Source organism: Neoarius graeffei, chromosome 13 (assembly GCF_027579695.1).
Source record: "Neoarius graeffei isolate fNeoGra1 chromosome 13, fNeoGra1.pri, whole genome shotgun sequence".
NCBI classification, from domain to species: Eukaryota; Metazoa; Chordata; class Actinopteri; order Siluriformes; family Ariidae; genus Neoarius; species Neoarius graeffei.
The window spans coordinates 61,472,867-61,491,545 of NC_083581.1; the positions used below are offsets into that span (position 1 = coordinate 61,472,867).

The 18,679-nt window shown below is 41.2% G+C and overlaps 1 protein-coding gene across 2 annotated transcripts in view; it reads right to left on the minus strand.

Annotated features, from left to right (window-relative positions):
- phc2a (polyhomeotic homolog 2a (Drosophila)) overlaps positions 1-18,679 on the minus strand; it is a 110,553-nt gene that overhangs the window by 60,578 nt on the left and 31,296 nt on the right. For both annotated transcript variants that reach the window (XM_060938265.1, XM_060938264.1), the window contains exon 2: positions 8,316-8,576. In XM_060938265.1, the coding sequence (XP_060794248.1) occupies positions 8,316-8,528 (213 nt within the window). In that variant the 5' untranslated portion in view covers positions 8,529-8,576. The remainder of the gene's footprint in view (positions 1-8,315; positions 8,577-18,679) is intronic.

The following is an 18,679-nucleotide window of genomic DNA, read 5'->3' on the forward strand; positions in this document are numbered from 1 at the left end:
CTCAGTCCTGTTACCCAAACATATTACCCCATCTGACAAATTTGGAACATTCCATAAATCACATGCTCAACAGGAAGTGACATCAGTTGTGTCTTCTGAAGGCCATGGGAAGACCAAAAGTTAGTTCTCTCATTTACTTTTCTGTATATTTGATGATTTTTTTAACTTTGACTGATAAGGTCAATGTCAACATACTGTCCTGTTACTTAAATTATTTCTTAGATGATATTTGTTTATTTTAAAAATACAGATTTTTGGTAAATCACTAGAATGTGCTAAGTGTGGTCATGCTATTAGCGATGACACCATGTGGCTTAATTCCATGTATTAGCTAATCCTAGGCTAAAAACTCAGTCCTGTTACTTTCAGTCCTGTTACTCATATAAAGAGTATGCAGCCATCTTTGACTTCCAAACCTTGTAAAAAAAAATAAATAACGTAGCCTGAGGTTGACCAATACACATTTTGAATAGTTAAATATGTGTGTTAGTATAATCAGTGTTGAAAAGATATAACAAATTAAGTTTTATTTGGGAGTGGTACAACAAGCAAATGGCACCCATTCGGTGGAATGTCCCTTATACTAATTACCTTTATATATTAAAAATGAATTTAACATAACTTTAAACGTCATGTGGTCTTTTATTTTGCAACATTAAGCAATAAAAATATTGCAGGCACAATTTTGGATACATTTTCTTGTCACAAAATAAGCACAGGACATAGCTTTTAAAATGCTCATAACGGACAATAAGTCATCCTTAAAGGGTACCTGCAGTGAAAAATAAACATAGGTTGGAAATATTACACATTTTGCACAAATGCATTTTGACTCCCCTGTATGGTCACACTGTGTTGCATGAAGCAGTGCTTTAAAATTATTTTGTATTGCCATATTGCCATTTTGTGGGTGGTGTTAAAAGTCAGCATGATGTACCCTGTATCCGAAATCACTCACTACTCCCTGTATTGCTGGGTTTCAGTCACATGACTTTTCTTAGTGGTTTTACCGGAAGTGAAATAGCTGGTGGTCTAAACAGCTGCCGTAGTGCGAACAACTAGCGATAACTTATCAGAGTACGCTCGTAATCTAGAAGCAACTGCTCGCTTTAGATATATTCAGAAGATTGCTATGTGCAATGGAATCAACCCCTACAGTCTGGGAAAGAAGGATTTGTCATATGATCTCGAAACCTACCCTTCAGTCGAGCTCTCCGACACCTCAAACTATCTGGTGTTGCAGACGTCCTTCTACACCGCAAAACAGATGAAAGCGTGGAAGAGTATGGAGGCTTACAACGTTTTGTATGTGGCTGGGTAAAGGACCTCGGTATCAAGTCACTGCTGAATGAATCCTGTCTTGTTTTTGCCAATGTAAGGATATTTTTAAAGCTTTTCAGTCGCATCTTTACAACGAAGCGCTGCAAGTTGAAGTGTAAACAAACAACAGTTTGCTTGATTCTCACTTGTGTTGGCTCTTATCTCTCAGGTAAATCATTCACAAAATCATTCAGAAACCCCTTTAAAGACCTGGATCTTAGTTAAACAAGACGGAGAAGTGATCACGGCGCATCGTAACTGTACGGCTGGGGAAGAATTTTGTCGCGACCTTCATGCATATGGACTTTGTGAGGAGTAAACAAAGAAACAGCCGGGGACTTTAGTGCTTCGTGACTGAAAAAAAGTACTGTAAAATAACGACACATAGCAAGAAAAGTACTTGGAAAACACTAAGGACGTAGCTGAGAGGGGAGATACAAACCTTTCACGAAGTGATCACTGCAAACTCAAACATGCTTCAATTCAGCTCCCTTTGATTTCAGTGAGAGGTTCAAAAGCCACCTTTCTCAATGTCTTTTTGTGAAATCCTGTGTTCATTCACCCTTTTTTTATTAGGTCACGGGGAACCCTGAAGAAACTTTCGTCAGTTTCACAGTTTGATCGATTTGAACAACCTAAAACAATGCAAGCGTAAGGCATTTTTCATGCAAGCAATGCACCTTCTCCGTACAAACGCTTGTCAACTGAGTTTTGGTAGACCACCAGATAAAGTTTTGAATAACTGATGAGGCGGATGTGACGTCACGTGAAACCCAGCAATAGCTAGTATGGACACACGTATATGGGTCCGACTCAGAAACTGGTCTCTCATTTGGGACATTATGGTCAAAAAATACATTTTCTAATTTTACTTTTTTTTTTGCATTTACCTAACACTCAATGTTTCTTTTGTCATGTTTAATAAGAATAAAGATAGCATCTCACTTTATCTGGCCTCCACGGTGGAAATTTTTTTAAATTACAATTCAAAAGCTTTTGTAAAATTTATTTACATATAAAATAACTACATCATGAAGAATTAAAGCCCCTCCTTCACAGATGAGTGAAAATATTGAATAAATTTCCTCTTTTTGATTGCTTGGGTTAAAAATGCCAAGTTATGATGACTGAATTGATTATTCACTTAAATATGAATAATATGATACATTTTGGGTATTTGATATGGCGAAATAGGACACAGTGGAAAAATCAAGAACACACCGGAAAGATGAGAATAACGGCGGTTGTAAAAGAACAGCGACTGTACCGGCTGAAGGTCATGCGGATCTCTGCTGCGGCGCGCGAGCAACGGGACATCACTACCACATCAGAGGTGGGGGCGGGGCAAAATGACTGGCCGTAGATTCTATCAAAAGTTCAATCTAAATTGACCATGGTTGCAAAATATTGGCCAAAAATATGCAAACACTACGAAATATGAAAGTAAGATGAAAAAGAAACATTCTATTGCCTTATACTGCAAGACTAAAACAAAATAAAACTGTCACTCACCTTTTCAGTGATAACGTCCAAACAGATCACCCGCGTAACAGAAAGACCGCAAATGGAAGCACGATCAACTTCTAACTGTTGGAGTGGAAAATTCCATTCTACACATGCAAATTGTTAATGTGTGTCCTTCCCCGCACACAAATAACACGCTACGGTAAAAAATAGACCACAACTCATTTTATAGCTCAGAAATTCATACAGCTACCATTGTAACACAGTCTGTAAGAAACATATTATATACCTAACTTTCAGCTTTCGTTTTAAAAAACAAAATCGCAGATTTATAACTAAATTTTTATATGGCGTAGTGATTTTAAGTTACTACTTTTGGTGAGGTCGTGACCTTGACCCTGAGGCTTTCCGTTTAGATCAAAACACACAATCGTATTGGTTTTGGGTATGCGGAAAATGGAGTTACAACGGTGATCAAATATTTTGCATGATGTTTATTACGATTATGATTATTCTGTGAGCACACCAATCCTTAGGTGTATAAAGTTACAACTTAAAATACAGTTAGTGATAACTGTAGACTTTTCAGTGGACTACAACCTTTTTAAGGGAATGCGATGTAGTCAACCATTTATCATGTCCCAGATCAAGCTGCCATTTTTCCACAAATTTGCAGAATTTTTGCCAAATTCTGAATAGAGTATTCACATCAAAGATTTAGTTTTATCTGGATTATTTCTTTCATCATTTTATTTCAAATTAAAACCAACATCACCATTCAAAACCATATAGTTTATTGACTGAGTATATTTAGTGGGGTACCCCCACAGTACCCAATTTCTGAGACAGACCCATATACATAAACACGCGCACAAACTGAGTTTGTACATATACCAGGCTGCTTAAGTTCTCCATCTGGTGCTGGCCCTCTCACATGCCTGGCTATCATGGTCTGTATATAGTCCATTTCCAATGCACGCTTGTGTGCAACATACATTTCCAAACTGGGTTTATCCATGAAACAATTCAATGACTATGCCTGTATTATACTGCATAAAAGTTCGTGCCCTTTACAACAAACACATTCAGTGTCGGTTTTCTGCTTGGCACATTTTCCACATTGGCACCAGATAGCTGTCAAACCCTTTGTCCTGCATTCCTTTGGACTTGCAAAGCACCACTGAGTTCATCCTGGGCTGCCAACTCTCATGCAATGAGCGTGAGACACACGCATTTGATTGTCTTCACACGCTCACACACCATACCTCCGATTTCTCACGCTAGAAAAAAATCTAGTTTATCTATCTGATCTACGCTACCCATTGCGTCACGCCAACCACTTGCGATTGATCAATTACGCCTTACACACGGCTAAACAGGCAGAGAGGTGTTCCCTTCTGTACACACTCCCCTATGGTAGGTGGCGCATCTAATGATGCTGCACTCGCTGGAAGTTGGATAATTGCCTACCGTCAATTTAGAGGAAGAGGAGAGAGAAGAAGGTATCCGAGTTGAAGACGGGTGTCTCAGACAGGTTTGTACATATGCACGCCAATGTGTGGTGTTACTGGCATAATTATGAACTTATATAAAGTTTCTTAATCGTTTTAGCCTATAAGTGTTGTGAGAATATTTAATGCCATATCGAGAGCTGTGTACTAGGCATGCTAAATCATTATAGGCCTCCTGCCGTGCCACAGCCTCTATCTTCCCCAACAAGCAGCACGGGAGAGCACCTCCTTAGCACACGTTTATTAACGTGCATTTTTAGCTTGTTTACTGTATGTTATCATACTTTATGACTTTATTTGAAGCCATACTGGAAATGTTGTAAAATAAAGCAAGTAAGAGATATTACAAATGCAAGAAGAGCCATTAGCCACCATACCTATTGTTTATTTACAGGGTATTTATTTTTAATTACTTATGATGTATGTAATTGCTCAGTTAAAGTAAATAAAGCATGGTCACCTGTAATATCAAAGAACTTGAACTTGTGAATAATTAAAAAAAAAGACAGAGAACAATATACTGAAGAGACAGGGTTTCAAAGAGGGCAAGACAGGTAGAGAATGTTTGTCAGATAACAGGCCCTGACGAATGCTCTATTACTAAGAAGAAACATAGATAAGAAATAAATTAATAAGAAATATATTAATATAGCTTATTTAAGTATGACCAAAAATTTTAAGCCCAACTTTGTGTGCACATTCCCACCTATGGCCAAGGTTCAGCTTTTTGTGTTTCAATACTGTTCAAACGTAATCATTTTAATGTTTCTTGTAGCACATGCACATTTTGCTTACTGTTTAAGCATTTTATTTGTTCTTTCGCTGTTGATATTTTTCCCCATGCCAATCTTCTGCTGAACCCAGTGGTGGGGAAAGCCCTTAAATGCATAATGAATAGTCAGTGAGGGACAATCTTATTTTTTGCAACAGTTATTAAAAACTTAACATTTAGTTTCAATTCAGAAGGTGTTTAGGCTTAGCTGATGAAATATTTTCAAACATGAACTTGCCTTTAAATCTGAAACACAGGTCTATAGGGCTACAGGAACATTGGCAGTCATCTGTAGTTTTCTAGTATGGGGGCTTTTAAGCCAAAACTTGGTGCTTTTGTTGGCCACAAGCTGAAGGCCTGGCAAGTCAGGGTGTGTAAGAATGTAGGTATGGCACAGCAGGCCACTCCAAAAGTCCACCAGAATGCAGGAACATCTACTAAATCCAAAATCTCAACCCCCCCCCCCCCCCCCATTGTCCATCTCCAGCTGGTCGACCCACAAACAAAACACCAGAATGCAGGGGGACAAGTGAATATCAAACTGAATACAAAATTCCCACTTACTGCATGGTGTGCGGAAAAATTTTGCCGTCGACCCCCCCCCCCAAAAAAAAAATCTCACTCCAAGGAATTTCGAAAAGTTGGCAGCCCTGGTTCATCATTAGAATCATTTGATGATTCGCTGCTGAAATTATTTACCAGCTGCAGTGAGTCCTTTTTCCAAGTCCTTTTTCCAGTTATCCAGTTTCTCCCCTGTTCATACTGACTTGAAGATAACTCTTTTTCATCTGACTAAATCCAGGCTAACAAGTATGTTTTCATCAGCTACACTTAACTCCTGGTACCTGCCTATCAACGAATTTACGTCACATCCTAGACACCATATTGGTTGCCCATGTGCAATAAAACTCGATGTGTTTTTGGACTTTTAAGCACTTAAAGATACTAATGATCTGAAGTATCTGCACTTGTGTGCATTATTATAATTCGGGCTTGTATTATCAGTATCAATCATGTTTAATTGCTGTACAAGTACCCTTTAAGGAAAAGACTAAGGTGCTATCACGAAACTAAAAAATATGAAAAATAGAATAGAGGATTCTCTAAATTACTGACATTATTTTTCTTACTTGATAAGCTACTTGAATTCAGACAATCCAAATTAATTCTGCAAGTCAATCTCAGCATAGGCAGCACGGTGGTGTAGTGGTTAGCGCTGTCGCCTCACAGCAAGAAGGTCCGGGTTCGAGCCCTGTGGCTGTTGAGGGCCTTTCTGTGCGGAGTTTGCATGTTCTCCCTGTGTCCGCGTGGGTTTCCTCCGGGTGCTCCGGTTTCCCCCACAGTCCAAAGACATGCAGGTTAGGTTAACTGGTGACTCTAAATTGACCGTAGGTGTGAATGTGAGTGTGAATGGTTGTCTGTGTCTATGTGTCAGCCCTGTGATGACCTGGCGACTTGTCCAGGGTGTACCCCGCCTTTCGCCCATAGTCAGCTGGGATAGGCTCCAGCTTGCCTGCAACCCTGGAGAACAGGATAAAGCGGCTAGAGATAATGAGATGAGATGAGAAGTCAATCGCAGCATTACAGTAACACGTAATGTTCTTCAAAACTGGATCATTGTTCACCCAAACAACCAGAAATGAAAACTTAGATACCTGAATACGTTTCCCACTGAGTATCATTAATATTAGAACAAATACCTGGAGCCTAATGCTAAAACTGAAATAGCTCAGCAATCTGTTAAGGTTCCTGTTCGAAATCCCCATAGAGGGGTCTGAATGCTAAGCCACTTTTTCAAGCCATAGCAAGCTGACCTTAATATTTTGCAGAAAAATGTTCAGGCTCAAACCAGCATTCAGTCTCAATCTCAAAAAGTATAAGATTTGTAATTATTGAAAGTAATCAAAAATTCAGATATCTTAATGATAACAATTAGAATATTTTCACTTTAACAAAAAGTGACTCATCTTTTATTTGCTTATTATTATTATTATTATTATTATTATTATTATTATTATTTGAATTGTCTTATATTTGACTAATAGACTTCTATTTTTATTTGATTATAATTTGTCTCATTTGAAAATAATTTGACATCTTATTTGATTATTACTGATTTGTCATATGTGATTATTATTTGATGTCTTATTATTTGACTACAATCATTATTTGACAATTATTAAATCTGTCTTATTATTAGACAATAATCTGATGTGCCTTAATATTCGACTGTTATTTTTTATTGTTATTTGTCTGTCTGTCTGTTGCCATCCTCATAGTTGAGGGTTGGCGATCCAGGAAGCTATCAACTAGCTTCCCTGAATTCTCTTGGGTGATTATAACACACCAGAAGGATCCAAACCCTCATCTGGTGGCAGGTACACATACACGCCTATGGGCAATTTAGAGTAGCCAATCGACCTAATCCACATATCTTTTGACTGTGGGAGGAAACCAGAGTACCTGGAGGAAACCCATGCACACACGGGGAGAACATGCAAACTCCACACAGAAAGGCCCCCGCCGGCCACTGGGCTCAAACCCAGAACCTTCTTGCTGTGAGGCAACAGTGCTAACAACTACACCACAGTGTATAATTAATTAATTAATAATAATAATTATTATTATTAGACTATTATTTGAGTTTACACTGATGTCTGTGCATTGCCTATAAATGTATATCTGTCTATAAGGTGCTTTACAGGTGAACCTAATAAAGCTAATGCTGCATTATTAACACAAACTAATTATAAAATAAAAAAGGAAAAGCTGTTAAAAAGTAACCTGCTCATATATTCAATCCCCCCCCCACTTGCTGTCATATTAGGATGCTCCACTATCATTAAAGAGTTGGAAAACTAAAGAGTAATGTTGGTTGTCTACCTGTAGAGGGCAGTAGAGGAGCATGACAGAAAGTTGGTTACTTGCAGAGTTCTTCTTTGAGTTCTTTCCTAAAAAAACCTTTCTTTCACAAATATAATTGCTTGATGTAGTCTTAAGAGTAGTGTTGGAAAATAAAATCTTCAAACACAAAGTTTCTCCTCCTGCATGAAGAAATTAGAGGAACGTGCTTACAGCTGAACTCGAGGCACGGAATTTAAACCAAATGCATTCAGCTTCTCATTTTGATCAAACCACAAGACCAAGGTTCAGAACCATGGTTCTAACATGAAACAACTGCCTGTATTATTAGGAAACCTTTAACTCATGAGCTTAGCTGAAAGGTAAGTGTGTATCGTGCACCCTACCTGTACGGTCTGTCTGTCAGGGATTCCCCCATACACTGATATCTGTGGTAGAGTCTGCTGTCTGCTGCTGGCACTGACACTGGAACTGACAATGGAGCTGGCACTGGTCATCCCTTGGTTGTTGCTGGTGCTGCTGGAGCTGGAAGTGATGATGGGGTTACTAGGGGCAGGTGCACTGGGGCCGGAGCTCATAGAGGCTTGCACTCTCTCCATGGCAGCCTCCTGGGCTCAATCCACAACCACCACTTCTCTGTCCAACACCTGACACACCACACATACACACACACAGAAGAGACACAAGCATGAGGCACTTTGGCAGCTGATGAATGAAACATCGATCGTTTTTTTTATTAAAATCCAAATTCATGAAACAACACACTAAATGGATAGAATGATTGATTTGTCCTTTGGGATGCAATCTAACTTCAGTTTAACCAGGCACAAAAGCAATCTGTTTTCTGAATGTAGTATCCAGTAAACCTTTTCTCTATCCAAAACATCATCACTAGAAATGTAACTGTATTGTACTATATGTATTAAATTTTGATATTTACACACACACACACACACACACACACACACACACACACACACACACACACACACACACACATCCACTTATCCTGTTCTACAGGGTCACAGGCAAGCTGGAGCCTATCCCAGCTGACTATGGGCAAGAGGCAGGGTACACCCTGGACAAGTCGCCAGGTTATCGCAGGGCTGACAAAAAGAGAAACAACCATTCACACTCAATTTAGAGCCACCAATTAACCTAACCTGCATGTCTTTGGATTGTGGGGGAAACCAGAGCACCCGGAGGAAACCCATACAGACACAGGGAGAACATGCAAACTCCACACAGAAAGGCCCTCACCGGCCGCAAACCCTGGACCTTCTTGCTGTGAGGCGACAGTGCTAACCACTACACCACCGTGCCGCCTCTATATATACGTGTATTCGTTAATTCATTTATAGTCAGTAACTGCTTTGTACAGGTCAGTGGTTAAGGTTGTGGAATCTGGAGCCTATCCCAAGAATATTGGCTGTGAGACAGGAATACAACCTGGATGAGACTCCAGTCAAGCATGCACACACATTTACATACTCTTTCAGGCAACTTAGCATAGCCTGCATGTTTTGGAGGTGTGACAAAGGGAGAACATATCAGACTCTGCACAGACAGTAACCCAAGCTCGAGATTGAACCATGGATCCTGTACTACCGTGCCACCCCTAACATGCAAGAAGACTACTATAGCCATGTTCAAATGGTCTACATTTATAGACTACATAACACCATATGATATGGAGTATAGCGTAAACATACCTTTTTTGGTTAAGCAGCACTGTAAATTTCCCTCCAAAGTATCAATCCTGTTCAAATAAAGTGATGACAGGCTTCTACAGTTTTTTTTTCACTTCATAATTTTCACCAACAATTTTGCCAAAATTGTAGCTTTACCACAAGCATCTTTGGTCCCCCCCCCCTTTTTGCTCCCCATTAAAGATTTGACACTCATGCTGACTTTTCTGTTGCTGCCTGACCTGGTATTTTCACACCAAATGGTTAAGCTAAACTAAACAAAACTCAGAACAGATGAGCCACAAATCACTTTATGGCTATGAGATAAACCAACAGTGAAACTTAAGTAAGGCAAGACAACTACTATAAAGGCCTCTGCATGCTCTTGCGACAAGGCTTTCGCAGATAGCTTTTCGCAGACAGTTGTAATTTATCGTTGAGCGGGGAGTAATAGGCGTGCGCGATGTTATTCACCGCCACAACGCAAGGGGGCGCGAAGTCGCGAAATCGCTAGGAGTAGTTGGTGGGTGTGGTTAGTGGAGTGTTTATCCTCCAGTTACTTATAATGACTAGAACTGGAGTCGTATAGATGTACGTACTTCCTCACTTCCTCGATCAACTTCTCTTCGTGCTGCTCCATCTTCGCTCGTGTTTTTAAAAATGGCGGTCGTGAAAACAAACCTAACCGGGAAAGTAGGGAAGCGGAAGTGTGTGTACAGTGGATGTAGAGTGGACCAATCAGAGCCCTCTTGTCTGTGACGCTGTCTGCGAGGCTGTGTGCGGTGGTCACAATTTTTGGGAGGTGCGCGCAGAGCGTCTGCGAAGGGGGGGGGCTTCGCAGACACCATCTGCGATGCCATCTGCGAGGACTAGGTTGTCAGCATAAATTGGCCTTAAGAATCAGACTGAATTGAGTGTGTACACACTCATTTACTGATCAGGTAAAAATGTAAAATACTAGCCGATGTAGTTAATTAATAGTTAATATGCTAATATCCACAATCAGTAATGCTAATTTCATGCTCTAGGAGTGAGTATCAGTTTTGTCCAGTCCACATCCATCCATCATCCGTAACCGCTTATCCTGTACAGTGTTGCAGGCAAGCTGGAGCCTATCCCAGCTGACTATGGGCAAGAGGCGGGGTACACCCTGGACAAGTCGCCAGGTCATTGCAGGGCTGACACATAGTGACAAACAACCATTTACACTCACATTCACACCTACGGTCAATTTAGAGCCACCAATTAGCCTAACCTGCATGTCTTTGGACTGTGGGGGAAACCAGAGCACCTGGAGGAAACCCATGCAGACACGAGGAGAACATGCAAACTCCACACCAAAAGGCCTCCGTTGGCCGCTGGACTCAAACCCAGAACCTTCTTGCTGTGAAGCGACAGTGCTAACCACTACACCACCGTGCTGCCCTAGTCCACATTAACCATAATAAATACATATACAGAACAAACATCTTGTAAATTTGTACATAGTCATATTTCCAGATGCACAATTCACGTCTGTTGACATTCCTGCTGAGTTTGTTGATTTCACCTGATTGCACATCTGATCAAGCAATGATAATTTATTAACAGTTAAGTAGTTGTGAACTCTTTGTCTCCAGATCTGCACTTGAATCTGTCTGAATTAAGTTAGAGTTTGGTTTATTTTCTGCTGTCTACCTGTTCAGGCTCAGAAGAGCCGTTTTCTTGCCATAACACATCAAGCGTGTTAACATGTCGGCTGTGAGAGCACTAATCTCTACTCTCCAGGCTGACACCTGAGATGACAGAACACAAACTCAGGTTACCTGCAAATCAGACGTTCTGTTGTCACTGGAAGGAAACTTGAGCTGCATGAATGATGGGTCTCTGTTATTACAATCACTAACCTCACACAAGGAATGGGGTGATAAACAGCAAACAACTACAGTGTCTTGCAAAAGTATTCATCCTTGGTGTTTGTCCTGTTTTGTCGCATTACAAGTTGGAATTAAAATGGATTTTTAGGGGGTTAGCACCATTTGATTTACATAACATGCCTACAAATTTAAAGGTGCAAGTAGTTTTATTATTTTCTTTAATTTATTGTGACACAAAAAATAGTTAAGATGAAAAAAACAGAAATCTGGAGTGTGCATAGGTATCCCCCCCAAAAGTCAAAGTCTATGTTAGTTTAGCACATCTAACCACTGGGATTTTTGCCCATTCCTCAAGGCAAAACTGCTCCAACTCCTTCAAGTTAGACGGGTTGCGTTGGTGTACAGCAATCTTCAAGTTATGCCACAGATTCTCAATTGGATTGAGGTCTGGGCTTTGACTAGGCCATTCCAAGACATGTAAATGTTTACCTTTAAACCACTCCAGTGTAGCTTTAGCAGTATGTTTAGGTTCATTGTCCTGCTGGAATGTGAACCTTCGTCCCAGTCTCAAACTTCTGGCCGACTCAAACAGGTTTTCCTCCAGAATTGCCCTGTATTTAGTTCAATCCTGACCAGGTTTCCTGTCCCTGCAGATGAAAAACATCCTCACAGCATGATGCTGCCACCACCATGCTTCACTGTAGGAATGGTATTCTCAGGGTGATGGGAAGTGTTAGGTTTGTGCCACACATGGCATTTCCCATGATGGCCAAAAAGTTCAATTTTAGTCTCATCTGACCAGAGACTCTTCAACATGTAACTCTAACATGTGTTTGGTGAGTCTGCCACATGCTGTTGGGCAAACTCCAACCATGTTTTCATTCTTTCTTTTTTTCTTTAAGCAATGGCTTTTTTTTCTGGCCACTCTTCCATGAAGCCCTGCTCTGTGGAGTGTGCAGTTTAAAGTGGTCCTATGGACAGATACTCCTATCTCCACTGTGGATCTTTGCAGCTCCTTCAGTGTTATCTTTGGTGTCTTTGTTGCATTACAAGTTGGAATTAAAATGGATTTTTAGGGGGTTAGCACCATTTGATTTACATAACATGCCTACAAATTTAAAGGTGCAAGTAGTTTTATTATTTTCTTTAATTTATTGTGACACAAAAAATAGTTAAGATGAAAAAAACAGAAATCTGGAGTGTGCATAGGTATCCCCCCCAAAAGTCAAAGTCTATGTTAGTTTAGCACATCTAACCACTGGGATTTTTGCCCATTCCTCAAGGCAAAACTGCTCCAACTCCTTCAAGTTAGACGGGTTGCGTTGGTGTACAGCAATCTTCAAGTTATGCCACAGATTCTCAATTGGATTGAGGTCTGGGCTTTGACTAGGCCATTCCAAGACATGTAAATGTTTACCTTTAAACCACTCCAGTGTAGCTTTAGCAGTATGTTTAGGTTCATTGTCCTGCTGGAATGTGAACCTTCGTCCCAGTCTCAAACTTCTGGCTGACTCAAACAGGTTTTCCTCCAGAATTGCCCTGTATTTAGTTCAATCCTGACCAGGTTTCCTGTCCCTGCAGATGAAAAACATCCTCACAGCATGATGCTGCCACCACCATGCTTCACTGTAGGAATGGTATTCTCAGGGTGATGGGAAGTGTTAGGTTTGTGCCACACATGGCATTTCCCATGATGGCCAAAAAGTTCAATTTTAGTCTCATCTGACCAGAGACTCTTCAACATGTAACTCTAACATGTGTTTGGTGAGTCTGCCACATGCTGTTGGGCAAACTCCAACCATGTTTTCATTCTTTCTTTTTTTCTTTAAGCAATGGCTTTTTTTTCTGGCCACTCTTCCATGAAGCCCTGCTCTGTGGAGTGTGCAGTTTAAAGTGGTCCTATGGACAGATACTCCTATCTCCACTGTGGATCTTTGCAGCTCCTTCAGTGTTATCTTTGGTGTCTTTGTTGCATTACAAGTTGGAATTAAAATGGATTTTTAGGGGGTTAGCACCATTTGATTTACATAACATGCCTACAACTTTAAAGGTGCAAGTAGTTTTATTATTTTCTTTAATTTATTGTGACACAAGCAATAATTAAGATGAAAAAACAGAAATCTGGAGTGTGCATAGGTATTCCTGCCCCCCCCCAAAAGTCAAAGTCTATATTAGTTTAGCACGTCTAACCACTGGGATTTTTGACCATTCCTCAAGGCAAAACTGTTCCAACTCCTTCAAGTTAGACGGGTTGCATTGGTGTAAAGCAATCTTCAAGTTATGCCACAGATTCTCAATTGGATTTAGGTCTGGGCTTTGACTAGGCCATTCCAAGACATGTAAATGTTTACCTTTAAACCACTCCAGTGTAGCTTTAGCAGTATGTTTAGGGTTATTGTCCTGCTGGAATGTGAACCTTCGTCCCAGTCTCAAACTTCTGGCTGACTCAAACAGGTTTTCCTCCAGAATTGCCCTGTATTTAGTTCAATCTTGACCAGGTTTCCTGTCCCTGCAGATGAAAAACATCCCCACAGCATGATGCTGCCACCACCATGCTTCACTGTAGGAATAGTGTTCTCAGGGTGATGGGAAGTGTTAGGTTTGTGCCACACATGGCATTTCCCATGATGGCCAAAAAGTTCAATTTTAGTCTCATCTAACCAGAGACTCTTCTAACATGTGTTTGGTGAGTCTGCCACATGCTGTTGGGCAAACTCCAACCATGTTTTCTTTCTTTCTTTTTTCTTTAAGCAATGGCTTTTTTCTGGCCACTATTCCATGAAGCCCTGCTCTGTGGAGTGTGCAGTTTAAAGTCGTCCTATGGACAGATACTCCTATCTCCACTGTGGATCTTTGCAGCTCCTTCAGTGTTATCTTTGGTGTCTTTGTTGCATCTCTGATTAATGCCCTCCTTGCTCGGTCTGTGAGTTTTGGTGGGCGGCCTTCTTTTGTTAGGTTTGTAGTGGTGCCATGTTCTTTCCATTTTGCTATAATGGATTTCATGGTGCTCCCTGGTATATTCAAAGTTTGGGATTTTTTTTAACCCAATCCTGATCTATACTTCTTTGATCTATACTTCTATACAACTTTGTCTCTGACATGTTTGGAGTGCTTCTTGGTTTTCATGTTGCTTGCTTAGTAGTGTTGCAAAGTCAGGGTCCTTCCAGAACAGGTTGATTTATACAGACATCATGTGACAGATCATGTGACACTTTGATTGCACACAGGTGGATCTTAATCAACTAATTATGACTTATGAAGTGAATTGGTTGGACCAGCTCTTATTTAGGGATTTCATATGAAAAGGGGTGAATACCTATGCACACTCCAGATTTATATTTTTTCATCTTAATTATTGTTTGTGTCACAATAAAAAATCAATTTGCACCTTTAAAGTTGTAGGCATGTCAGCCCTGTGATAACCTGGCGACTTGTCCAGGGTGTACCCCGCCTCTCGCCCATAGTCAGCTGGGATAGGCTCCAGCTTGCCTGCGACCCTGTAGAACAGGATAAGCGGCTACAGATAATGGATGGATGGAAGTTGTAGGCATGTTGTGTAAATCAAATGGTGCTAACCCCCCAAAAATCCATTTTAATTCCAGTTTGTAATGCGACAAAACAGGACAAACACCAAGGGGGATGAATACTTTTGCAAGACACTGTATTTGTGATCCTTCACAATCAGCCCAAAGGTTCTGATCAAAAGTTAACACTGAGGGGTGCAAATAGGACTATTTCTTTGTCTTGATGTATCAGGATTTCTCAGAAGATGCTTGAGCCAACAGGTTTCACGGCTCAGTCTTGTCTAAAAGGCAGTTGAGTATACATTGTTACACTGCTTTGGTATGCATTTGCATTGGGAAGTGTTCTTCACAAAGGAGTAAGAAGCAAGGAAGATGACAGAAAATCAGTCATACATAACAGTCAGTCATTCATATTCATTTTATGGTATGAGTTGGAAGGCATTTCTTTGTACAGCCAACTATGAGACTTTCTGTAGAGGATTAAAATAAGGGCGGCACGGTGGTGTAGTGGTTAGCACTGTCGCCTCACAGCAAGAAGGTCCATGTTCGAGCCCCGTGGCCGGCGAGGGCCTTTCTGTGTGGAGTTTGCATGTTCTCCCTGTGTCCGTGTGGGTTTCCTCCGGGTGCTCCGGTTTCCCCCACAGTCCAAAGACATGCAGGTTAGGTTAACTGGTGACTCTAAATTGACCTTAGGTGTGAGTGTGAATGGTTGTCTGTGTCTATGTATCAGCCCTGTGATGACCTGGTGACTTGTCCAGGGTGTACCCCACCTTTCACCCGTAGTCAGCTGGGATAGGCTCCAGCTTGCCTGCGACCCTGTAGAACAGGATAAAGCGGCTAGAGATAATGAGATGAGATGAGATGAGTTGGAAGGCATTTCTTTGTACAGCCAACTATGAGACTTTCTGTAGAGGATTAAAATAAAGGCGGCACAGTGGTGTAGTGGTTAGCACTATCGTCTCACAGCAAGAAGTTTCTGGGTTCGAGCCCAGTGGCCGACAAGGGCCTTTCTGTGTGGAGTTTGCATGTTCTCCCCGTGTCTGTGTTTCCTCTGGGTGCTCCAGTTTCCTCCACAGTCCAAAGACATGCAGGTTAGGCTAACTGGTGGCTCTAAATTGACCGTAGGTGTGAATGTGACTGTGAATAGTTGTTTGTCTCTATGTGTCAGCGCCTTTCGCCCGTAGTCAGCTGGGATAGGCTCCAGCTTGCCTGCGGCCTTGTACAGGATAAGCGATTATGGATAATGGATGGATGGAATAAAATGTGGTGTAATAAGAAGAAGTGCAGTGTAATACAGCAAGATTAGTTTAACTCAAAATCCTTTTATTTCTTGGGAGGTAAAATTGTATCTAGCATATTTCCACCAAGTGGCACACACGAGTAAAGCATAACTCTCTCAATAGCCAAACAGACTTTCTTACATCCACTCACTCCTCATGGTAGATCAGTTGTGTGGAGTACAATCCATTGTTCCATTCTTTTCTGATCCCCAACTCCTCCCATTACAAAAGACTGAAACCCTGTGTAATCATTATATCACACTTCAAAGACCAGCCTGAGTCCCAAAACACTCCCACTGAGGTGGAGCTGATTATCACAATTGGTGGGTAGGTATACCACACCAAGAGCCCCTTTTCTTTTATCCACTAATGTACCAGCTAAACCAACATCAGCATTCCAAACTCCATATGGAAATAAATGTCTTCTCTCATATGAGACTGTACACCTGCTTGGACATGTCCAGATCCTTCCAAAATCCCCAAATCCATGACCTCAGACATATAAAAACTTTAAAAGCTGCTTTTATATCCAGTTGGCTTACTCGAGTCTATGGTCTGTGGACACAGAGTAAAGAGTAATGAAGAGTAATACAGGGCTGATGTCAGGTAATGAGACAGGCTTTCCCTCTCACATCTCTAAATTGAGTCCATCAGGTCTTCAGATTTAATTAGTGCCGATTTATTGAAGCAGTTAAACATGAACAATTTCAAGTGCATTATCGAGTCTCTTCTTTAAAAAAATATGCATTTCCTCTCCATCTTTCTTTCATGCTTTCTGTTCATTATTTTTGGCTGGCTAGCACTGCAGACTGTACATTATTCCAGTCAATTTGCCCTCTAGCCAGCGTTAGTTAATGGTCTACCATAGACATTTATGGCAGCTGAATAATGTCTTTGTCCTGCACAAAAAGACACTGGAAAAGAACTACCACTCACCTGTTCTAGTCGTTTAGAATCAGAATCACTGAATCAAACCGACTGTCACTGACAGTTATGATTTCTGCACAGGGAGTTGGCATATGGGTTATGTTTTTTTTACATGGCAACTTGCTGGTAGTGTGTCAAGCTAGAGGGCCAAATAGGGGTTGCGACAGAGGTGGGTTATTAGGCAAGACCACATCAAACAGACAGCCTTTCCTCAGGGTGGACTGACACCAGATGGATGAGACATCCAATCTGTGCCTGCCTGGACAGGCTAAAGCTGCTTTCTGTCTATGCAAAAGCATAGGCATTATTACTGACTAATAACTGGTCATCATCCTGTGTCTCTGCATCAGCCTGGTTCTCCAATGGTTCAGATGAGTGTATTATACCAACTTTGCTTTACACATCATGTGCCTTACCACATTGTGTAAAGTTAAAGGAGATACGCAGAACCATGGCCTCACTTTTGGTTTATAAATGCCTTGAGACCTCAAGAATGGCACAGGAATAGTTTTAAGCATAAACAATAAATCCAACGTAGTAATTTTTATGATTAAAATGATTCATATAGGTAGCGGTCTGAGTGAATGATCTTGACATCTGTGACGTCACAGCAGGAAGGCTATCGGTCTCGTCGCCATTTCCGCTATACTAAAACGCAGAGCTGACTGCAACTTCGAGCTTCCATTTTGAGCTAATTTATCGCCATGCCACGCAGATGTGTTGCTGGCCGGTGCAGCAACACAACAGAAGGTGGATTTATGTTGCAGTCATGGCCCAAGAATGTTTAAACAGCAAAGATTTGGACGTGTTTTGCGAGAAGTTCACGGGCACACTGGGCACCTACGAAGTGGTCTATCCTTTGCGCTGCACATTTTACTGAAGACTCGTACGAGACCTCTGATCTGTTGAGGAGCATTGGCTATAACCCGTATTGAAAGAGGGGGCAGTACCAACAATTAAAGGAAAAAAAACTACAAGAAAAGGAAAGTAAGTTTAGTTGCACCAGTTCTCCTGGAGTGTGAGCCGAGGGTTGTTGCTAAAACCTGGGATGAAACAGGACGGGATGGGATGTGACATATTATTGCTCGGGCAGTGACCTCCCCACGGTTGTTGCTAAAACCGGTGACGTCCCGTCCTGGGTTTTAGTAATTGCCTGAGCCAAGCAGTAATGGCGGAGTACTCAGTATGGAGAAAATGGAGAATGAGTGGACCAGCCATCTGATTTCTCCGCTGGATATGCTTTCCTCAGCAGCAGTATCCCGCCCTGCAGTTGACTTGCTGACTTTGGGACTGCGGTTGTCGTGAACGGTTTTGCGCTCGGGTTTCCGTCGGTGGGGGGTTTATAGCATCAACGAAGCTGACTTTACATTAGGACTGTTAATGTTATAGTCATGTTGTCTGTTGTTGCCCGGATGGGGGTGGGTTCCCTTTTGAGTCTGGTTCCTCTCGAGGTTTCTTCCTCATGTCGTCTGAGA